The sequence below is a fragment of the Physeter macrocephalus genome, chromosome 14, assembly GCF_002837175.3.
Source record: "Physeter macrocephalus isolate SW-GA chromosome 14, ASM283717v5, whole genome shotgun sequence".
In the NCBI taxonomy this organism is placed as follows: Eukaryota; Metazoa; Chordata; class Mammalia; order Artiodactyla; family Physeteridae; genus Physeter; species Physeter macrocephalus.
In genome coordinates, this window is record NC_041227.1 from 103,216,735 (window position 1) to 103,241,380 (window position 24,646).

Here is a 24,646-nt window from a genome sequence, read left to right on the forward strand (position 1 = left end):
CCGTGTGCCACAACTACTGAAGCCCACATGCCTAGAGTCCGTGCTCTGCAACAGGTGGAGCCATCGCAATGAGAAGCCCACGTGCCACAATGAAGAGTAGACCCCACTCACCGCAACTAGGGCAAGCCTGTGCCCAGCAGCGAAGACCCAATGCAGCCAAAAATAAATAAATTTTTTAAAAAAATCTTAAAAAAAAAAGGTGTCTGCTTTCCGTTCACTGAATCTAGTTCAAGTACCTTATCATTGCCTATGTAGGTAGGATGATTTAGGTTTTGGGAGATAGCCAGGTTTTGTCCCAGCTAAACTACAACTAGAATGAGATTTCAAGAAGTGGTTGTTATTGTTTAAGGTGAGAGAGAGATGGAGAGGTAAGCTTTTTTTGAGGCTTCAGGTATATGTTATAATGAAGGAGCCAGTGGGGAGAAAGATTGAAAGTAAGGTCCAGGTATTAACAAAACCATTTATTTAAGGAGATAATAGAGGTTGGAATGGAGCACTCAGGTGAAGCAGTTAACCTTTGATAGAATGAGTTAAAGGTAGGGTGGAGTTTGCAGGTAGGGCAGCTGAAAGTTGTGGGCATTTATGCTTAATAGCCAATATGTTTTTCTTTGTAGATAGATGACAGGGTTTTATAATCATGTTGAGGATAATAGAGGTTAGATAGGTCTCGAGGAGTGATGGTTTGAAATGTTACTTTGTGAGGAAGCTGATGTGGACTTTATGAAGCATTTCCAGTCATATCGAAGGCCCAGCTGACATTGGCAGAAGTAACTTATTAGTGGTACCAGGTAGTGTGGTTATGTGAGTTATCTCTACAGGGCGCAGCAGTCTAGGCACAGGAGCGGAGAATTCTGATGATTACCTTATTCTTTGGTGCTGGTGCTTGGGCCATGGGCTGAGTGAAAACATTTGAGATAGAAGTCTTCTTTCTTTGCCTTAATCTAGCATGAGCTTTCAGATGGAGATCTGGATCTGGATCTTGTTGGTGAAGATGAAGTAAATCATCGCGATGGCAGCAGTTCTTCTGCCAGTTCCACAGCAACAAGTAACACGGAAGAAAATGACATTGATGAAGAAACCATGTGAGTGTTCACATTAACTACCACTATAAATCATCTAAGTGGTAATTATTAGAAGCATATTAATTAAGTTAGGCCTAAAAGTGTGGATATTAAGGATTTTTTTTTTTTCTTGACCTACAGTATCTTATATAAATAAATAAAGGAACTTGAAGGGAAGCGTGAACTGACTTCCTCCCTGTCAGCTCTGGGTTCCAAACTGAGTTTTAGTTTTGGATTTAGCTTTTAATTTTGCAATTATTTCATATTTAAGAAAGGTTGCAAAAATATTAACAGAGAATTCCCGTATTTCCTTTGCCCAGATTAATTCCCCAAATTTAATATTTTGCTTTGTTATGTTTCTTTTCTCTCTATATAATTTTTTTGTGAGACTTTTGAGATTAAGTGAATATACGTCTCATTGTGTACTTCTAAAAGCAAGTATGTTTCTTATGTAATTTCAGTACCATTATCAAAATCAGGAAGTTAACATTGATGTAATACTATAATCTAGGACCTTATAGAAATTTTGACAGTGATGTCCTTTGGTTTAGGATCCAATTCAGGATCACATGTTGCTTTTTGTTAAGACTCTTTAATCTGCTTCAGTCTGGTTCATGTCGTCTTTTTTTTTTTTAATTTGTTTTTCATGACTTTGACACTTCAGAGAAATACAGAGTGGTTATTTTGTAGGAAGTCCCTCAATTTGGAGTAGTCTGATATTTCCTCATAATTAGATTGAGGTTATGCACTTTTGGCAGGAATAAGAAGTGATGATGTAGCTTTTTCAGCGCATCAATATGAGGGGACAGTGGAGGGCTCATGTCTTCAATCTGTCCCATTATGGTTGATTGATTTAGAATACTTGGTTAAGGTGATGTCTGCCAGATCTCTCTACTTTTCCCCTTTGTAATTAATAAGTATCATGTGGGGACATATGTGGAGACTGTAAATATCTTATTTCTTGTACTTTAGTCCACTAATTTTATCATTCATTGGTGATTCTTGCTTGAAAAAGATTATTGTGTTGATTGCTGAATGATGATTTTCTAATGCCATTATTCCTTCTACGTTTATTAATTGGAATTCTATTCTAAGGAAGAACTTTCCCCTCTGCCTCATTCATTCATTAATTAATTTCATTAGTATAGACTCATGGAGTTTTGTATTTTTAAATCATTTAATCCACTTACTGTCATAATTTATTGCTCAGATTGTCCCAGATTTGGCCAGTGGCAGCCTTTTAAAAACTCCTGTGTCCTTTCTAGATGTCCTCATTATTTTATAAGCACTTTCTTATTTTCTGGCACTACAAGACATTCCAGGTTCATCTTGTACTTTCTCTGTCCCAGCCCTGGCACCAGCCATTTCAAAAGAGTAAGGTGAGAGCTTTAAACCCCCTATTTGACCTCACCCCCCATTTCCACAAATTAGCTCCTCAAAATAGACCTTTTTCACTTAATGTTCCCTCTTTAGCATACGTGGCAAATTGCCTAAAAGGGTTAGTTAAAATGTGAAGCCTTTAAGTCACCAAATCAGAAATCATTGTTAGTGATATTTTTAAATATATAGAATAGAACTGATTAATTTGAATTAACATGGAAAATTCTTTTAGATGGTGATTCTATAAAGTGGAATCCACCTTGATAATAGCTTAAATATATGGTTCTATCTGAATTAATTCCTTTGACTGTTAGGTGTCTTGACTTTTTTCAAGGTAGTTTTGAGGGCAATTGGATTTTATGTAAAATTGTATTCACAGCATCTCATTAGATTGACTTCTTAATGCTTTTTCTACTAGAAGGTGTTTGATTATGTTCCCTTTATATACATACATCTACAATAATATCTTGATCCAAACTGTTTTATATAATTCATAGAAACAGCACAGTTAATATTGAGCTAATTTGAGCATCTAGGGAATCATAAATTGTTAGCTCTTACAAATTAAGATCAGTTCCTTGTATAGATGGGGAAATAGATACACAGTTGATTTGGATAATGGTTATTATAAACAGCTTTTAGTTAACTAGAACACATTTATCAAGTACGCCTTTCTTCTCTTCCTCCACCTCAGTCTTTCTATGATAGTGTTATATATTTTCTTCCTGCTGTTTTTTTCTTTTTATTTTGAGGTAATTGTAAATTCATTTGCAGTTGGAGGAAATAATACAAGATCCCATATACCCTTTGCCCAATTTTCCCCAGTAGTAAGTAACATCTTGTAAAACTATAGTACATCACAACCAGGATATTGATGAGACAGAAGCAAGATATAGAACATTTCAGTCACCACAAGGATCTCTTATGTTGCTGTTTTATACCATACCCACTTCCCCCTACCTAACTTCCTCCCCTGCAACTACCCATGTTTTCCCCATTTCTGTAATTTTGTCATTTAAAGAATGTTATGTAAATGGAATCATACAGTATGTAACCCTTAGGGACTGGCTTTTTTTCACTCTGCATAGTTCTCTGGGGATTGATTCATCCAGGTTATCGTGTGTATAGGTAGTTTGCTCGCTTTAATGTTGAGTAGTGGTCTGTGTTGTGGATGTACTACAATTTGTTCAACCATTTGCTTGTTGAAGGATATCTGGATTGTTTTCAGTTTGGGGCTATTATGTATAAAGCTACTATAAACATTCATGTACAGATTTTCATGTGAACATTAAAGTCTCCATTTCTCTTGGATAAGTGCAACTGATGGATTGTATGGTAATTGAAAGTTTAGTTTTTGAGAAAACTGCCAAATAGTTTCCTAGTTTTTGCATTCCTATGAGCAATATATGCATGATCCAGTTTCTCTACATCCTTAGCAGCATTTAGTGTTGCCAGTAGTTTTTATTTTTGTCTTTTTTTTTGGCTGCGCGTGGGCTTTCTCCAGTTGCAGTGAGCGGGGCCTATTTGTTGTGATGCACGGGCTTCTTGCTTCTCTTGTGGAGCACGGGTTCTAGGCGCGGGCTTCAGTAGTTGCAGTATGTGGGCTCAGTAGTTGCGGCCCACGGGCTCTGGGGCGTGTGGGCTTCAGTAGTTGTGACGCGTGAGCTAGTTGCTCTGTGGCACGTGGGATCTTCCTGAAGCAGGGATTGAACCCATGTCCGCAGCATTGGCAGGTGGATTCTTAACCACTGCACCACCAGAGAAGTCCCAATTTTAGTCATTTTTGATAGGTGTTTAGTGATATCTCATTGTGGTTTTAATTTACATTCCCCTATTGGCTAATAATGTTGAACATCTTTTCATTTGCTTAATTTGCCATAGGCATATCCTCACTGGTGAAATTTCTCTTCATGTCTTTTGCCTATTTTCTTATTGGAATTTTTTTGATGGTAAAATACTCATAACCATTTCTCAGGTCAGTTCAGTGGCATTAAGTATTCTCTTTGGCTGTGTTGGGTCTTGCTGCCCGCGGGCTTTCTCTAGTTACGGCAAGCGGGGGCTACTCTTCGTTGCGGTTCGCGGGCTTCTCACTGCGGTGGCTTCTCTTGTTGAGGAGCATGAGCTCTGGGCTCATGGGCTTCAGTAGTTGTGGCTCACGGGCTCTAGAGCGCAGGCTCGGTAGTTGTGGTGCACGGGCTTAGCTGCTCCGTAGCATGTGGGATCTTCCCGGATCAGGGCTCAAAGCTGTGTCCCCTGCATTGGCAGGCGGATTTTTAACCGCTGCGCCACCAAGGAAGTCCCAAGTATTCATATTGTTGTGCAGCCATCACCACCATCTATCTTCAGAACTTTTTTTCACCTCCCCAAACTAAACTCTATACCCATTAAACAATAATGTTCACTTTCCCCTTAGCAACTACTGTTGAGTTTTGAGAGTTCTTTACATATTAGATACTAGTCCTTTGTTGGATTTGGATACATGCTTTGCAAATACTTTCTCCCACTCTGTAGCTTGTCTTTTCATATTCTTAACAGGGTCATTTGCCAATCAGAAGTTTTTAATCTTTCAACAGAGTTTTGTAATTTTCAGAGTATATGTTTTACACGTCTTTTGTTTAATTCATTCCTAAGTATCTTATTCTTTTTTATGCTATTGTAAATGCAATTGACTTTTCTTTTTAAGTTTCCTTTATGGATTGTTCTTTTGCAAGTACATGAAAATCCAGTTGATTTTTGTATCCTGCAACATTGCTAACTCGTTTATTAGTTCTAACAGTTTTTTAATGGATTCTTTAGGTTTTTCTATATACAGTATTACATCTGTAAATAGATTTCGTTTTACTTCTTTTTTTCCAATTTGGGTGCCTTTTATCTCTTTTTCTTGCCTAAGTTCACTGCATAGAATGTTGAATAGAACTGGTGGTAGTAGACATTCTTTTTTTTTTTTTTTAAATAGATTTATTTATTTATTTTGGCCGCATTGGGTCTTTGTTGCTGCACATGGGCTTTCTCTAGTTGCGGTGAGCGGGGCTCTTCGTTGGGGTGCACGGGCTTCTCATTGCAGTGGCTTCTCTTGTTGCAGAGCACGGGCTTTAGGCGCGCGGGCTTCAGCGGTTGTGGTATGCAGGTTCAGTAGTTGTGGTTGTGGCTCGTGGGCTCTAGAGCGCAGGCTCAGGAGGTTGTGGCATAGGGGCTTAGCTGCTCCACGGCATGTGGGATCTTCCCAGACCAGGGAGTGAACCCGTGTCCCCTCCATTGGCAGGCGGCTTCTTAACCACTGCGGGGAGTGGACATTCTTTCTTGTCTTGTTCCTGATATTAGAGGGAAAGCGTTCAGTCTTTCACCATTAAGTGTGATGTTAGCTGTGGGTTTTCCATAGATGCTCTTCTAGTCCTGGTTTATTGAGTGTTTTTATTATGAAAGGGTATTGGATTTTGTCATATTCTCCTTCTGCACCTATTCAGATGATCATGTAGTTGTTTTTTTTTTTATACTGTTGGTATGGTGTTTTACATTAGTTGATTTTCAGATTCTAAACCAACTTTGTATTCCTTGGTTAAATTCTGTTCTGCCTTGATGTGTAATTCTTTTTATGTTTTGCTGGATTCCATTTGAGAGTATTTTTTTATGTTCTTAATAGTGTTACACCTTTCTCTGTGGCTCTGTTTTTAGAGCCTGCTTCCTCCCGCAGGCAAAATCTCTGAGCCAGAGCTCTGAAGCTGGAGTGAGCACAGAGGTGTGCTTATTTCTCCCACTTTAGAAGCTGACCCATTGGGGATGGGCGAGTTGGGGGCTGTAGCCTCAGATCTTTTCAGTTTGTCTTCTCAAGCCTGGGACTTCTGCTTTATGAGTGAATTGGGGCAATGGGGATCTGGGCCCCAGTTACCTCAGCATTCTGCATCCAAGGTAGAGCCTTGGGTCTGGGTAGAAGAAGGGAATCCCTACCTCTTGGCCACATACACCTGACTTTAGCCTCAGCCACAGGTAACTGGGAACAGGATGAGAAATGCTGATGTCTTGCTCCTCCTGGGAGCTGTCTTGCTCCTCTATTGGGGAGCTGTGGGAAATGGGAGCCTTATGTTCTTGGCTGCACCAGTCTGAAGTGGAATTTCTGTATCACTGAATGGGGGTGGGGAGTGGTCTTGGTTCAAGTACCACAGACTCACTGTTGTTACCAAATTTTAGTATATTTTTTTGAGGAGATGTTTTCATTTGCTATATGCTCTTAGAACCATTTCCAGAGTCTCTAAATGGTTGCTTTAAAAAATAATTTTCACCAATGTCACTGGAAAGCAGATCAGTAGAGCTCCTCGTGCTGTCAGTCCAGGAACTGATTTTAAGACTTCTTTAAATACTCAAAACTAGCACTGATTAGTGCTATTCCATATAGTACTTTGTCATTTAAAATAAGGTGATTGTGTTTTGATAGACAACACGCTCTTTTCTGAAATAGTATTTTAAGAAAATAGTGTTTAGTCACATACAGTAATTTAAACATCTTTCTTAACCTTAAAGTGTACTTACTGTGTTAAGCCTAATTTACTACCATTAAGTTACGAATTCTTAGAAACTATAATCTCTTCTGCTTACAATGGTTCTCAGATTTTCTATTTTAAAAATTAAATGTTGCCAACCTATCTTGGTATTTTAAAAAGGTAGATTGAACATTAATAATACTGCCCATACATGTGATAATGACAAAAGTCTTTTCCCTCAAGTTTGTATTTAGAAATATTCTATTACTTCACAGGAGAAAGCTGTATACAATTGTTATGAAGTTCACTGAGGTGTGACAAGTAATGTTAATTGTACTTACTATGTGGAATGATGAATTTTGTATATTCTTAGGTCTGGAGAAAATGATGTGGAATACAACAACATGGAATTGGAAGAGGGAGAACTCATGGAAGATGCAGCTGCAGCAGGACCTCCAGGTACTGAGGCCAGGCCCCACAAGCTGTTCTGCCTTCTCTTTGCTCTTCTCTGAATTTGATTTGTGGCAGCCATTGCTCTACATGGTTCATGGTGTTAGAAGGGCTATATTTTATGTATGGATTTTAGAGTGAATTACTAATAGTATTTAAAACAGTAATAATAGCTAAAATTTGATGTGTTCTTATGTACCAGGCACTGTGCAGAAGCACTTTATGTGTACCTTATCTCATTTGCCTATAAAATTCTTGGAGGTAGGTTTTAATATTATCTTCTTTTTATAGCTGTAGAAACTGATGTGTAAAGGAATTAAGCAACTTGCTGTCTTTTCACAATTAAGTAAATGAAAGAGAGGAATTAGAGTTTTCAGTTTATTTGAATCCAAAGTTCATCGTCTTATCTACTTTTATATACTTAACTGTCTTTTTATGATACATAAGTCTTATTTGTATATCTATCTCAATTATAAGAATAATCTGAATAGAATTGTTGAATCTTTGACTTACAAAGGACCTTTTGAGAACTCATTTTATATGTGGAAAGAACTCAGAGATTTAGTTGCTTAGATCACATAGGTAGTTGTTGGTATAGCCAGACTAGAACCTCACATCATCTTCGTGGACCCAATTTTTTGCCAAAGTACACTGCTCCTCCTAGGATAACCTTACTTAAATAGTAGGTGTTTCTTTTGTGTTCTTGGACCTATTTAATTAAGCATGGGAATCTTGGCTAGAACAATTATCAGCTAGTTTGTACTGCTTCTACTTTACTGGTGCTGCGTCGGGTCTTAGTTGCGGCACACCAGATCTTTTGTTGTGGCACACAGGCTCGGTAGTTGTGGTGTGTGGGTTTCTCTCTAGTTGTGGCACGCAGGCTCCAGAGTGCGTGGGTTTTGTTGCCCCGCGGCATGTGGGATCTTAGTTCCCCCAACCAGGGATCGAACCCGTGTCCCCTGCATTGGAAGGTGGATTCTTAACCACTGGACCACCAGGGAAGTCCCCCATACTGTTTGGATGACTGTAGCTTTGTAGTGTAGTTTGAAATCAGGGAGTATGATACCTCCAGCTATGTTCTTTCTCAAGATTGCTTTGGCTCGTCAGGGTCTTTTGTGTTTCCATACAAATATTAGGATTCTTCTAGTTCTGTGAAAAATGCTGTTGGTGTTTGAATCTAGATTGCCTTGGGTAGTATGGTCATTTTAACAATATTAATTCTTCCTATCTGTGAGCACAGTGTATCTTTCCATTTGTGTTGTCTTCAGTTTCTTTCATCAATGTCTTAACAGTTTTCAGAGTGCAACTCTTATCTCCTTGGTTAGATTTATTCCTGGGTATTTTTTTCTTCTTAATGAAATTGTAAATGAGATGATTTTCTAATTTCTCCTTCTGATAGTTTGTTACTAGAGTATAGATATGCAACAGATTTTTGTTTTGTATTAATTTTGTATCCTGAAACTTTACTGAATTTGTTGAAGAGTTCTAGTAGTTTTTTGGTGACATCTTTAGGGTTTCCTATGTATAGTATCATGTCTTCTGCAAACAGTGACAGTTTTACTTCTTTCTTTCCAATTTGGATTTAAAAAAAATTTTTCTTCCTGTCTAATTGCTGTGGCTAGGACTTCCAGTATTATGTTGAATAAAAGTGGTGAGTGGACATCCTTGTCTTGTTCCTGATCACAGAGGAAATGCTTTCATCTTTTCACTGTTGGGTATGATGTGAGCTGTGAGCTTGTTATATATGGGATATTGTTATTATGATAACATAATGTTGTTATTGTTATTGATATTGTTATTATGTTGGGATATGTTCCCTTTATACCCACTTTGTTTATAGTTTCTATCATAAATGGATGTTGAATTTTGTCAGAAGCTTTTCTTGCATTTATTCCAATGAGCAATTTTTATTCTGTAATTTGTTAATGTGGTGTATCACATTGATTGAGCCATCCTTGCATCCCTGGGATAAATCCCACTTGATCACAGTGTCTGATCTTTTTAATGTTTTGTTGAATTTTGTTTGCTAAAGTTTTGTTGAGCATTTTTGTTACTACGTTCATCATTGATATTGGTCTGTAATTTTCTTTTCTGGTGGTGTCTTTGGTTTTGGTATCAGAGTGGTGCTGGCCTCATATAATGAGTTTGGAAGCATTACTTCCTCTTCAATTTTTTGGAATAGCTTGAAAAGAATAGGTGTTAACTCTTCTTTAAATGTTTGGTAGAATTCACCTGTGAAGCCATATGGTGTTGGACTTTTGTTTGTTGGGAGTTAAGTTTTTTTATTACTGATTCAGTTGAAATTTTATTACTGGTAATCAGTCTGTTCCTAATTTTCTATTTCTTCCTGATTCAGTCTTGGGAGACTGCATATTTCTAGTAATAATCCATTTCTTCTAGGTTTTCCATTTTATGGGCATATAATTGTCTGTAGTAATCTCTTATGATCTGATGTGTCTCTTTGTATTTCTGTTGTGTCAGTTGTAACTATTTCTTTCCTTCTACTAACTTTGGGTTTTGTTTTTTCTTTTTCTTTTTTTTTCTAGTTCCTTTAGGTGTAAGGTTATGTTGTTTATTTGAGATTTTTCTTACTTCCTGAGGTAGGCTTGTATTGCTGTAAACTTTTCCCTTAGTATTGCTTTTGCTGTGTTCCATAGTTTTTGGATCATTGTGTTTCTGTTTTCATTTGTCTCCAGGTATTTTTTTATTTCCTCTTAGATTTCTTCAGTTGTTCAGTAGCATATTGTTTAGCCTCCACATGTTTGTGTTGTTTGCAGTTTTTTTCTTGTAGTTGATTTCTAGTCTCTTAGTGTTGTGGTCAGAAAAGATGCTTGTTATGATTTCATTCTTTAATTTCCTGAGACTTGTTTTGTGGCCTAGCATGTGATCTGTCCTGGAGAATAATGTTGCCTGTGCACTTGAAAAGAATGTGAACTCTGCTGCTTTTGGGTAGGATATTCTGTATATAGAGATCTATATCTATATATCTCTATTAAGTCCATCTAATAGATGGACTAATGTGTCATTTAAGACCAGTGGTCTAATGCGTCATTTAATGCCAGTGTTTCCTTATTGATTTTCTGTCTGTGTGATCTATCCATTGATGTAAATGGGGTGTTAAAGTCTCCTACTGTTATTGTGTTACTGTCAATTTCTCCCTTTATGTCTATTAACATTTGCTTTATGTATTTAGGTGCTCCTACGTTGGGTACATATTTATTTACAATTGTTGTATCTTCTTGTTGGATTGATCCCCTTATCATTACATATTGACCTTCTTTGTCTTTGTTATGGACTTTGTTTTAAGTCTGTTTTGTCTGATGTAAATATTGCTACCCCAGGTTTTTTTTCATTTCTGTTTCCATGGAATACCTTTTTCTATCCTGTCACTTTCAGTCTGTGGGTGTTTTTATATCTGAAATGAGTCTTGTAGGTACATATATATGGGTCTTGTTTTTGTATCCCCTGGGCCACTCTGTGTCTTTTGATTGGTGGGTTTAGTCCACTTATGTTTAAAGTAACTATTGATAGGTATGTACTTATTGCCTTTTTGTTAATAGTTTTCTGTTTCTGTATTTCTTTTTTGTTCCATTCTTCTTTTGCTCTCTTCCCTTATGATTTGATGACAATCTTTAGTGTTAGTTTAGATTTCTTTCTCTTTTTTGTGTGTGTATCTATGGCTTTTTAGTTTGTGGTTACCATGAGGTAACACACACACACATACATACAGACACATGATTACTTTAAATTGCTGATTTCTTAAGTTTGAACACATTCTAACAACCCTGAATTTTTATTCCCCTCCCTACCCCTACTCCATGTTTAATGTTTTTATGTTATATTTTACCTCTTTTGTTTTGTGTACCTCTTAACTGCTTATTGTGGACATAATAAGCTTTTATCCTTCATACTTGCCTTGTAAGTGTTTGATCTACTACAATTAAGATGTTAAGTTGTCCATTAAACAGGAGATCTTTCTTATACAGAAGCCTAGGTATATAGTAAAATAGTATTTACTAAACTTAATTTTTTAGACAGTATTAAATAATGATATAGCTTAAAACAAATATTTAGTGACTCAGGTGGCCTCATTCCCATAAGAATTGCTTTCAGTTTATTCAGTTATTTTCTTTTCGTTGCAAGAGAATTTAGGCTTAATAATATGTGCTGAAAAGGGTTTTAAATATTTTTCTAATGTAGAACATTAGCTAGTTGAATCAGCTGAGTATGAAAAATATATTCTGTCGATATAATTGCCTGCCATGTGTAGCTTATGAAACACTGCAATAATACTTCTAATTTCAGAACTAAAAAGTTTTGGCAGTATAATACATTTGTAAAACAAATTGACATTGTATAAAGTTATTACTCAAAACATCTGTTATATATTTCAGATTAAAGATTTTTAAGGTTACTTGTTCCACAAATGTTTAGTGAATACCCACTAGGTATCAGCCATTGTGTTGTTCATTGGGTTTATAAAATGAATGAGCATCACTTTTGCAGCACTAGTCATTGTAAAACTTTGTGGTTATAAATATAGATACAGAGTGACACCAAAAATGGAAAGAACAGCTAATTGGAAATGGGTAAAAAAAGGTTTCAGAGAGACAGAGTGATGCTTGATCTTGCTGTTTAAAGATGAGCTGAGTTCATTAGGCGAACAGGGAAATAATGAGATTAAAGAGCAAAGGCATTCTAGGCAGAAGTCGCAGCATTGTCCTTTTTGGGAACTTCAAATATTTGAGAGTTTAGTTTATATGGGGGCGGGCCAGTGTGAGATTGGTAAGCCGGAACAAGATTAGGTAATGGAAAGTCTTATTTGCCAGACTAAGGAGTTTGGGCTTTAAAGGTCTTTTTTTTTAATTTATTTTTTAATAAATAAACAAATGTGCATTGGGTCTTCGTTGCTGTGCGTGGGCTTTTCTCTAGTTGCGGAGAGCAGGGGCTACTCTTTGTTGCAGTGTGCGGGCTTCTCATTGCGGTGGCTTCTCTTGTTGTGGAGCACGGACTCTAGGTGCATGGGCTTCAGTAGTTGTAGCACGCAGGCTCAGTAGTTGTGGCACACGGGCTTAGTTGCTCCGCGGCATGTGGGATCTTCCCCAACCAGGGCTCGAACCCGTGTCCCCTGCATTGGCGGGTGGATTCTTAACCACTACACCACCAGGGAAGTTCCCACTAAAGGTCTTTAAAAGCGAATGTGATCAAATTTGTCTTTATAGTGGAAAATGGATGAGATAAGATTAGTTAGAAAACTACTGCGGGAATTCCCTGAGAGTCCAGTGGTTAGGACTCCGTGCTTTCACTGCTGAGGGTACGGGTTCAGTCCCTGGTTAGGGAATTAAGATCCTATAAGCTGTGTGGCAGGGCCAAAAGAAAGAAAGAAAAAAAACTACTTCAATATTCCAGGAGAGAAATTTTCAGGGCCTAAGGTAATAGCAGACAAGGTAAAGAAGAAGAAACCTTTTGAGAGATGTTAAATAGCATCTACACAACTTGGGAGTGTCTTACTGGATTGGTTGGAGTTGGTGGAGATGTGGGGATGATCCTTAACGTTTCTAGGTTAGCCCGTGCCATTACATAAGCGAATGAGTCCAGGAGCAGAAGATAGTATATTCCGTTTGATCCATGTTGATCTTGAGAGGCCTATGGGACTGCCATGTATTGATCTCCAGACCCGTATAACTGGCTGCTTAGAAGACCACAGGTGTGCAGTCTGGTCTATTAATGTATATTGCTTTTTTAAAATAAGTATCATAATTTTTATTCATTAGAATAAATGAATTAATTAAAAATATTTTTCAAAAGATTTATCCATAATATATAAAGAACTTTTACAAATCAATAAGAAAAAGGTAAGCCAACCTCTTAGTAAAAAAGACAAAAGACAAGAATAGACACTTCACAGGGCTTCCCTGGTGGCGCAGTGGTTGAGAGTCTGCCTGCTGATTCAGGGGACACAGGTTTGTGCCCGGGTCCGGGAAGATCCCACATGCTGCGGAGCGGCTGGGCCCGTGAGCCATGGCTGCTGAGCCCGCGCGTCCGGAGCCTGTGCTCCGCAATGGGAGAGGCCACAACAGTGAGAGGCCCGCGTACCGCCAAAAAAAGAATAGACACTTCACAAAGGAGGCCGTCTAGATGACCATTACACATTTTTTAAAGGTGCTCAGCCTCTTTTGTCAGAGAAACGCAAATTGTGATGTGTCCCACTGTGGATCTCTTGAGTTTATCCTACGTGAAGTTTGTTGAGTTGAGTTTTTGGATGTTTAGATTAATAGATTTCATTATATGTGGGAAATTTTTATCCATTTTTCTTCAAATAATATTCTTTCTCCTCCTCTCTAACTCCCATTATGTGTATGTTGGTACACTTGGTGGGGTTCCACAGGTCTCTGAGATTCTGTTCATTCTCTTTTTCAGGAAATGCCAGATAAAAACCACATTATGATACCATTGCATACCCACTGTAATGGCTAATACATTTTAAACTGGCAATATTAAATATTGAAAGCATTTGGAGAGATGGAAACTCTCACAGCCTGCTGGTAGGAATGAAAATTGATACCACTCCTTTGGAAAACTGTTGGGCAATATGGGCTGATGCTGAACAAACACATCCTATGGCTTTCCCAGTTCCAACGGAGTGGGAGGTGGTGTTTGCCAGTCGAATTTTACAAGATAAGTTAGAGCAGCATTGTTCTTTTTCAGGTGGTTTTGTTTTCTTGTGTTTTTAATTTAAAAAATATAAATGTAATTTATAACAAAGTAAAGGTTGTGAAAAACTGGAGAAGACTAGAAAGGTGGTTTGGGTCTAGACTGTGTAGAACCTTGAATGTCATGCTAATGCATACAGGCACAGAGCTTAGATAGATCAATGTAATATTTTAGCAGGATTAATCTGGCTTGGCTTAGGAGGAGAGGATCCATTTTCTTTTTTATGAGGTGGTGTTTTTTTTTTTGTTTTCCTAGTGAAGTTCAAGAGTAGATATCTGCTTGTAAGTTCAGTAGCTTTATTCCTAGTAGCCAAAAGCTAAAAGCAACCCAAATTCTTTCCTAATAGTAATAAGGAAAGAAACTGGATATATTCACATTTTGGAGCCCTGCACAGAAATAATGAAAATGAATAAACTGCTATATATAGCAATATAGATGAATCTCATGAATATCATGTTGAGCAAAGAAGCAGGATATGAGTACAACTCTATCATTACATTTATGTAAAGTTCAAAAACAGGCAAAACTAATCTATGGTGTTTAAATCTGGATGGAAGTTACCTTTGAGGAGGAAGGTTAATGAGCAATTTTAGGAGGCATGGAGGAATTTTGGGGTGCCATTAATTTGTGACCATACACTAGGCTGTATACTTATGTATGAGACAGACATACACGCACATACACGCACGCACGCACACACACCCAGAATAATGGCAGTGTTAGCTCTGAGAGAGGGAAACTGAAATAGATGCTAAAGTCTTTGATGCCCGTGGATGAATGTGATAGTGAGTAGAAAGGATGGGAACATGGGAGGGAGGGAGTAGCTGAAGGGCATGAACCACAGAGGAAAGGAGTTTCTGTTCATTGGTGAGAGTAGTGACCTGGAAGAGTGGTTAGAAACAGAAGACTGTTAATGCTCCTTTCTGTACTGGGAGTCCATTTAACATGGGAGAATGAGCAACTTTTGTTTTTAAAGAAGAACTGGATATCCGGGCAGTAGATACCATGTTCTGGGCTACTGAGTTTATTTACTAAACAATCAGAACCACCTGAGTAGCTTTTTGGAAAAAGGTCCTGGATCCCACTCTAATATTCTCGTTCAGTACATCTGGAGTAGGGCCAAGAATTTTAAAATTTCCTCCACCTGACTAATATGCAGCCTGATTCGGGAACTCCCTAGTAAAGGAAAAGGGCTAAGAAACAGTTTCGAGGTGGAGGGGGGATAGTTTTCTGCCTTCTAAAATAGGAGTTGCAGTGGGTACAGGGGCTGAAAGAAAAATTGGTAATGGGATAATCCTTAGAAGAGGAAGAGGATGGGGACTTCCCTGGTGGCACAGTGGTTAAGAATCCGCCTGCCAGTGCAGGGGACACGGGTTCGAGCCCTGGTCCAGGAAGATCCCACATGCTGTGGAGCAACTAAGCCTGTGCGCCACAACTACTGAGCCTGTGGCTTTAGAGCCCGCGAGCCACAACTACTGAAGCCCGCGCGCCCAGAGCCCGTGCTCCGTCACAGGAGAAGGCACTGCAATGAGAAGTCTGTGCATTGCCACGAAGAGAAGCCCCCACTCGCCACAACTAGAGAAAGCCCGCACACAGTAATGAGGACCCAATGCAGCCAAAAATAAATAAATAAAATAAATAAATTTTTTTAAAAAAAGGAAGAGGATGAAGAAGTAGGAGAAGGTAAGGACATAAGAATGTGAATATAGATGAAAAACATATAAGTAAATAACTGGCCTGAAGCTTTTGAATAACTAAACTTTTCTCCTAAGTTTTTCCTTTTTTTTTTTCCCCATCTCTTTGGAAACACTCATGAATAGTCAGAACCTGATTATTTAATGCTATTTTTATATTAACTACTTTAAGACTTTGCTGCGTGTAACATTATTTAATGTTGTGGTTTTTTAGAATATATTTAAATAGTTTTATTTAAGGAGGTCAGTTTTAACCAACATTTCCATACCTAATACTTGTTAGGCATTGTACTAGGCGCTGGAGAGAAGTCAGATGGTTTCCTTGGCTTAAGGAGCTTATTAGTTCAATACAGGTAATACAGAGATGACATTATTTTCAGATGTCTATATTATGCATCAGTCATTAAGAGGGTAAGTCTGAAATCTTCAAACTGTACTTCAGTATTTAATCAAACTAGAAAAAACGTCTGCCAAACCATCATGACCTGAGCATTTTGCTGTCCAGAGACCTGGAGAAGACTTCCGCTATTTTGGTGTCTAGTTCCTTGGGATCTGTTATACCAGGGAGCTTGACTTTGATCCAAGACCACTGGGTTATGTGATATATTCTCCTTTTCCTTACCCTCATACCCCTAACCATATATACTGTACACATTGTCACCTTTTTATTTCTAGGGTTCAGGATGGGGTTGAGGATTATGCCTGAATTTTGAGTAGTAATGAGGCCAGTCGTCAGCCACTGTTCTTTGTACACCTCTATGGGCAATATGGTTTCTTCTATTGCTTCTTATCATGAACACCAACTCCTAAGAGGTCCATAGACAAGTACTCAAACAACATCAACCAGTTTACTTTTTCTTTCTTTCTTATTAAATTTGTCCAATTATATAGCTTTCATTTTCTACGTCTCTTTCTTTTGCAGGTAGTAACCATGGCTATATGGGTGCCAGTAGCAGAATGTCAAGAAGAGCACATTTATGCTCTGCTGCTACCAGTAGTTTATTAGACATTGATCCTTTAATATTAATACATTTGTTGGACCTTAAGGACCGGAGCAGTATGGAAAATTTGTGGAGCTTACAGCCTCGCCCGCCTGCTTCACTTTTGCAGCCCACAGGTAAAATATTAACAATAATTTCCCATTTTTCTGTGCTTCTCCAAAAGAACTCTTAAATTTGAACCCAAGTATCTTAAGTGTTGGAACATGGTATGTTTCTGTAGCAAATTGATTTTTCATTGTATGTTATAAAAATATATCAATCAAATCAATTTTTTGTTGTTATTGTTCAAAGGTGTTTTGTGCAAAAATAATGTCAAAATCCCTGTAAGAAGGTTTTTATATGATTTGCCTTTTAGATTGTGACTGATTGACAGTTTGATCCATATGAAGCACAGTTGTCCTCTTTGTGGATGGACTTCGAGTTTTGCAGGCTTCATGAATACCCTAACTTGTTACTGGAACTGTGTCTAAGTTAAAAATAGAAAAGAAGGTTTACTCATGTTTTGATGTTTAATAGCCTAAAAATGTATACCAATTAGCAGTATTTTTTTTGAAAACTTATTTGTTAAAGAGGAGTTACATTTGTGTTACTGTAATACAATGTATACACATACACAATTTAAATGTATAGTCAAACCTGGACTTTTTGAAACTTTTAGACATAGGCATTTACTTTAAAATGACACATTTTAAGAACCATTTTTGTTGGAAAGCTTCCTAAAATATTCTGAACATTTTTCTTTGGCTGCGTTGGGTCTTTGTTGCTGTGTGCAGGCTTTCTCTAGTTGCAGCGAGCAGGGCCTATTCTTTGTTGCAGTGCACGGGCTTCTCATTGCAGTGGCTTCACTTTGATGTGGAGCACGGGCTCTAGGAGCACAGACTTCAGTAGTTGTGGCATGTGGGCTCAGTAGGTATGTCTCGCGGTCTCTAGAGCACAGGCTCAGTAGCTGTGGTGCACGGGCTTAGTTGCTCCACAGACTGTGGATGCTTCCCGGACCAGGGATCGAACCCGTGTCCCCTGCATTGGCAGGCGCATTCTTAACCACTGTGCTACCAGGGAAGTCCCTACTGAACATTTTTCTACCTTCCTAAACAACAGTTACTGTACAGATTAAATCAATGATTTACAACAGTGATTTTGATGCTTCTTTAATGCAGCAGAACTCATTTTTCAAGTAGAGTTTAAGGCAGAGTCTCAGTGTAGAAAACAGAGAAATAGAGGTACTCTAGTGGGGAATAGATTGGAGCTTGGATTATTTAGGCCTCTTTTTTCCTAAGGTATACTTCCTGGAAGCCTGGGTCCTCAATCTGACTGTCTCCAATCAGGTTATGAAACAGTTGCGTTTTATCTATGGTCCGAGTACATTTTGTATTATGCCTGTACTCTTGTAGTACTTACCACATTGTATATAATTTTACATTTTTTTCCTGAGGCATTTTTGTTTTAGAAAACTTTTAAAATACAGAAAATTGTAAAGAAGAAAATAAAAATTACACATAGTTCTTGTGATCAACAAAGAAATACCCTTAAAAAAAAAAACATCGCATTGGCAAAGGTTTAGCTTAATTTATAACCAGTGTTGTTTGCAAAGACCTAGTGAAACAGAAAAGTTCTGTTTCTGTAGGTAGATGTATACATTGGTTTAACCATTTTGAAGGAAAATTTTGTAGTAGGTGTAAAATACCTCTATCCTTTAATCCTGTAACTTCACTTCTAGGAATATATTCCAAAGAGAAAATAATCAGAGTTGTTGAAAATATCCAACAATACAGTTATGGTTGAAAAATTACAGTTTTGCCATGGAATAGCATATTTTATAGACAGGTAAAATCATGTTTTTGAAAAATATTCAATGTCATTGGAAAAAAATGCAGACTACATAAACAGAGTAAGATCTTGGTTCTCTGAAAGTTTAGCTTTCTGTTAAAATTAATAATATAAATGAGATGACTTGAGTTTCAAATCCAAGTGATTAAAATGCTGATGACAAGGAGGATGGGGGAAATAGAAGAGAGAAAGAGCAAGGCTTGGATTTAAACATCTTGAGTTTGACATACTAGTGGGATATCACAGTAGAGATGCCCAGTAGACAGCTAAAAATTAAGAACTGGAATACAGGCAGTTATTTGCCTAGAAGTGATACTGGCTAATTAAAACTAAGGGAGTAAGATTGCAAAGGGGTGAGTTTCAAGAAAGTTTTTCAAAGAAAGGGACTAGGGACATAATCATGATGAACGTCTATTTTTATTGAGTGTGTGGAAGATGAGTCAGATGAAGAGGCTTTGGAAAGGAGAGAGAACAGAGTCATGGAAGCCAAATGAAAATAACCTTTCTTTGAGAGGATATTTAAAGGCTAATGTTAGAAAAAGATCCAGCTTTCTTTTTATTAAAAAGATTGCTTGGATTTTGATGTTCATTTTTGATTCTTTGCGTATTCTTTCCTTCTCAATCTGTATACTTTAATTTCCTTTTTTTGTCATACTGCATTAGCTAGAACTTCCGGTAGAGATTAAAAAGGAGGGGTGAAAAGGTGTTCCTGATCTTGATGGGAAAGCTTCAAGTTTCTCACCATAAAGTATGATACTAGCTGTAGGTTTTCTTTTTTATATATAAATTTATTTTATTTTATTTTTAATTTTTGGCTGCGTTGGGTCTTCATTGCTGCACACAGCCTTTCTCTAATTGTGGTGAGCAGGCGCTACTCTTCATTGCAGCGTGGTGGCTTCTCTTGTGGCGGAGCATGGGCTCTAAGCATGGCACAGTAGTTGTGGCACAAGGGCTCGGTAGTTGTGGCTCGTGGGCTCTAGCGTACAGGCTCAGCAGTTGTGGCACATGGGCTTAGTTGCTCCGCAGCATGTGGGATCTTCCCAGACCAGAGATCGAACCCGTGTCCCCTGCATTGGCAGGCGGATTCTTAACCACTGCAGCACCAGGGAAGCCCTGTAGGTTTTCCATAGATATTCTTTATCAAGTTAAGGAAGTTCCCCCTTTATTCTGAGGTCTTATTGTGAATGGTTGTTGGATTTTGTCAAATGCCTTTTTTTGCATCTGTTGATATAATGTGATGGATTACATTAATTGATTTTCGAATGTTGAACCAGCCTTGCATACCTGGGATAAATCCCACTTGGCTGTGGTGTATGATTTTTTTTTTTTTTTTTTTTTTTTTTGCAGTACGCGGGCCTCTCACTGCTGTGGCCTCTCCCGTTGCGGAGCACAGGCTCCGGACGCGCAGGCCCAGCGGCCGTGGCCCACGGGCCCAGCCGCTCCACGGCACGTGGGATCCTCCCAGACTGGGGCACGAACCCTCGTCCCCTGCAACGGCAGGCGGACTCTCAACCACTGCGCCACCAGGGAAGCCCTGGTGTATGATTTTTTAAATACGTTGTTGAATTCAGTTTGCTAATATTTTGTTGAGGATTTTTGGCATCTATGTTCATCAGAGATACTGGTCTGTAGTTTTCTTGTAATGTCTTCATCTGGTTTTGGTATTAGAGTAATGCTGACCTCATAGATTGAGTAAGGAAGTGTTCCCTCTGCTTCTTGCAGAGATTGTAGAGAATTTATATAATTTCTTCTTTAAATGTTTGGTAGAATTTATCAGTGGACCCATGTGGGACAGATGCTTTCTGTTTTGGAAAGGTATCAGTTACTGATTAAATTTCTTTAATAGATGCAGGCCTATTCATATTGTCTATTTCTTCTTGTGTGAGTTTTGGCAGATTGCCTTTCAAGGAATTGGTCCATTACATCTAGATTATCAAATTTGTTGGCATAGAGTTTTTCGTAGTTTTCCTTTATTATCCTTTTGTTTCTTTCAACACATATTGAGTGAACACCTGTCACGTATCAGACTCACTGCAGGTTTTTGTTCTTAACCACTGTGCCGTAAAAAAGAACATCGTAAGGGGCAGTAGTGGTAAATAGAAGTGGAAAGTCAAGTTGGATCTGTTCTGTGGAAGGCCTTTCATGCTTGCCTGAGGAATTTATTCATAGTGGACAGTGGGGAGCCATTGTTTCAGTTTAGGAATAGTTTGATTCAAACTGTATTTTAGAAAGCTTGCAGGGCTGAGAAAGCAAAGCTATCAGACATGAAAATCTAATCAGGGTGCCCTTGTAGAAGTTTATTTGTGGTTCCTAGTATGAGAGGACAAATTCCTACATTTCTGTGTATTTTCTCAGTCATGATATGCTTAAAAATATGTGGAGCTGGGATAAGGTCTTCAGAATCTTTTGATATTATAAAAGTTCTACTTAACCTCTAGGGAACAGTTTAACCTAGGCAATGTATAATTAAGATTTTACTTACAGCAAACAGTTATGCTTGTAAAGGTATAGTTTATGGGGCTTGGCAACTAATTGTAACATGGTAAAGAGGACTCTGAAGTGGCTTAGGTGACCAAGAGAAGGGTGACAGCATTGACAGTTACTGAAGTCTGGAGGAGAAGCTGAGACTCTCAGTTCTATTAACCTTATAACTTGGCAGATTCAGGAAGGCTTCTCGTCATCAGTGCAGTAAGTATCCTTAAGTTGTCAGTTTCCTTTGGTGAAATTCCACAGCACCTTGCACTCTCCTGTCTTAGCACTTAACCACACAGCACTGAAGTGGATTGAGAGCTTTGTGAGGGCAAAGACTGAGTGTTCGTCTTGTTCACTGTTAATATCCCCTGCCTAGCACAGTGCTTAGCATTTGAAACAAACTCAGTAATTGTTTATTAACTGATTTTTCAGATGATGGAGGTTTGTTTAAGTCTGTTTTGTATTTTCCCATTTGGGCTTCCTACTTTTAAAAATTCTTGTCAGTTTCTAGTAATAATAAACTGAACCATGTGGTTTAATACAGGTTTTCATATTTAAGTCCAGGTAGATGTGGGGTGGGAGATGGGAACCACAAAGATTTTATTTAGCAAAACATTTTGAGTATTTTGTGCCATAGGCTGCTTGGCCTGGAATATAAAGATCACTAAGATGTAATCTCAGCCCTTAAGTTGTTCACATTCTACATGTTTGTCTTCCTTACTGTAATGTGATAAGTGCTGCAGTAGAAGTGGACTCCCTGTGCTCTACAAAATTAGGTGAGAATTGATTTGAAAGAAGGGGAGCAGTTGGTGGTTTAGGTGCCTGAAGATGGAGACATTTCAGATTATACCTGATGAGTTTGGGTTAGTAGAGCAAAGGAAAGAGGACGTGTGAAAAGGATGAAAGCGAGATAGAACATGGCTGGTATGTTAGAGATGCAAACAGTTCCAAAAGATTGGATACGTTTGGGATAGAGGCAGAAGATAAAGCCACTGAGAGTGAAGGTGGAATCAGATAATGTAGGGCCCTGTGTGCCATGCTGGTGCTTTCCTCAGTGAATCTAAGCGGGAAAGTAATATCTGATTTGGGTTTTAGAAAACTGCCCTGACATCTTGGTGGACAATGGGTTGAATGGGAATGTGCTACAGAGTGTTTTCACAGACATTGAATCTTCTTAGCTTCACAACAGTCCTGTTGCATGTATATTATTGTCTTCATTTTACAAATAAATAAGTGGACTCAGAAGTTGGAGGGCTTAAAGAAAGTTACAGCAACTAAATGGTAGATCTGCGACCAAATCCTGGATTTCTAAAACCTCTCTCTTATTCTTGCTTTCAACTGCAAGTAACAAAATGCTGCTAATCGTGGCTTAACTAATAATAATAAAGGCACTTTATTATGTATATTAAGTCTGGAGGTCAGTGATTCCAGGTTCATCAGGTATTTAAAGGCAGGGCAAGGGATGGTCTTCCTGCAGTTCTCTTGCCTCTTCTGTCATGGCAATAAGATGACTGCCACAGCTTCATACATCATTTATTCACAAGAATGTGTCACTAGCAGGAAAGAAAAGACTGGATGGAAAAGAAACTTATTCCGTGACGCTGGAGACCAGTTATTAAGATCACTGACTTTGGAGGCAGACTCCTTCGTTTGAATTCAAGCTCCTCTACTTATTATCTATATCACCCAACATAATAAAATCTCCCTATCAGGATAGAAAATCTCTGCCTCCCCTCCCCCCAGCTTTTGGCTGAAACTCTGAGTCATGTGCCCACCCTATATGCTCAAAGAGGAATGAGCTTAGACCAGTCCTAGACTCATATCCTCTGGGGCCGAACAAAGGATGGACCTAACCATCCAGAGCACACTGCTGCCCACCTAATACCTGAACACAATCTGGGTTCTTTTCGCATGGTAGAAGTGGGGGGATAGCTGTTGGACACACTACGATGCTACCTTTGCCCTGTTATATGGCAGTAGATTGTTACAGTGTGTAAGCAGGTTCAGCTATCATTCCGAATTGTTCTTTTGTCTACTTAGGGTATCTGTTGGTCCCCTGTTTTTTTTGGGGGGGGGCGTTATTTTTTGGGGTAGGGAACTTGGTTTCTTTTTGCTTTGAGTCAGTCATAATGTTCTTTGATTTCCAAAATATCTACCTCATTTGCTCTTCCTGCATAGAAAGTGTGTGTTTTCCTTGATCATTCCTCTCTTCTTAATATTTGGGTGGGCGAAATTAAAAACAACTTTTACTACTTTCTCTTAGAAGAGAGAAAGCATTGTTAGTTTAGTGGCTGCAGAGACTCAGTGACAAGGAACTAGTTTTTTATGATATTCCATGGCACTTAATAGCTGTATCTACATTGGATGATAGTTCAGTAAATCAATTTTTTAAATTCAGTTAGAATATTTTTTTTATATACTATGTATAGCATATTAGACTAAGTGGCTTCTAGGTTTATGTTTTTTCTGGGTTTTTTTTTGTGTGTGTGAACATAATAAAAGCTCAGTATAGAAAATTTGAGAAAAGTGGAAAACTATAAAGAAGAAAGCCCAGGCAGTAGGGCAGCTTTTAAAACTTTTAGAAGTAAATACATAATTCAGATTTGAGTGATTATAATATGACCCAGATTTTAACTTTGTAGGTGTGAATAGAGTTAGGATACTTGTGTCTGTCTTTATTTTCATTAATGGGATTTAATGCATGCTTTTATGTTGATACCACCTAAAGCACCTTAAGTTATTTACACCTCAAATTTGCTTATAGTCACAGTATAGAATGGTTTCATGAATGTTAAAGTCTATATTAACATGACTTGTCACTTTCTCTCTGAAGCGTCATATTCTCGAAAAGATAAAGACCAAAGGAAGCAGCAGGCAATGTGGCGAGTTCCCTCTGATTTAAAGATGCTAAAAAGACTCAAAACTCAAATAGCTGAAGTTCGATGTATGAAAACTGATGTAAAGAATACACTTCCAGAAATAAAAAGCAGCAGTGCTGCTTCTGGAGACATGCCGGCAAGCCTTCTTTCTGCTGACCGGGCAGCTCTGGCTGCATGTGGAACCGAAAACTCTAGCAGATTACAGGACTTGGGAATGGAGCTCTTGGCAAAGTCATCAGTTGCCAGTTGTTACATACGAAACTGTAAGTGAAAAAGATCCTATTAGTTTTATTTCTCCATGTGTCATTTGGGAAGCTAGAGGACAGGTTATTTTCAGAATAATAATATTCAAACATCTCCCTCACAATGAATTAAGACTACAAATGCAAACAGCCTTTTCTCCCATCCAAAACTGACTCTGTATATTTTCTACTGTGTAATAGAGCTAACATTTCTTGGTTGCTTATTCTCTGTGGGTCAACAAACAAGACAAAATCCTTAACCTCGTGGATCTTGCCATTCATGTATTCTTGTGATAGGAATTGGACATTAAAATGTGTAGACAAGGGCTTCCCTGGTGGCGCAGTGGTTGAGAGTCCGCCTGCCAATGCAGGGGACACGGGTTCGTGCCCCGGTCCGGGAAGATCCCGCATGCCGTGCAGCGGCTGGGGCCGTGGGCCATGGCCGCTGTGC

The 24,646-nt window shown here is 38.4% G+C and overlaps 1 protein-coding gene across 10 annotated transcripts in view; it reads left to right on the top strand.

Moving 5' to 3' along the window:
- TRIM37 (tripartite motif containing 37) overlaps positions 1 to 24,646 on the top strand; it is a 121,112-nt gene that overhangs the window by 60,238 nt on the left and 36,228 nt on the right. For all 10 annotated transcript variants that reach the window (XM_055090824.1, XM_055090827.1, XM_024127926.3 and 7 more), the window contains exons 16-19: positions 946 to 1,082; positions 7,290 to 7,375; positions 16,697 to 16,891; positions 23,908 to 24,216. In XM_055090824.1, the coding sequence (XP_054946799.1) occupies positions 946 to 1,082; positions 7,290 to 7,375; positions 16,697 to 16,891; positions 23,908 to 24,216 (727 nt within the window). The remainder of the gene's footprint in view (positions 1 to 945; positions 1,083 to 7,289; positions 7,376 to 16,696; positions 16,892 to 23,907; positions 24,217 to 24,646) is intronic.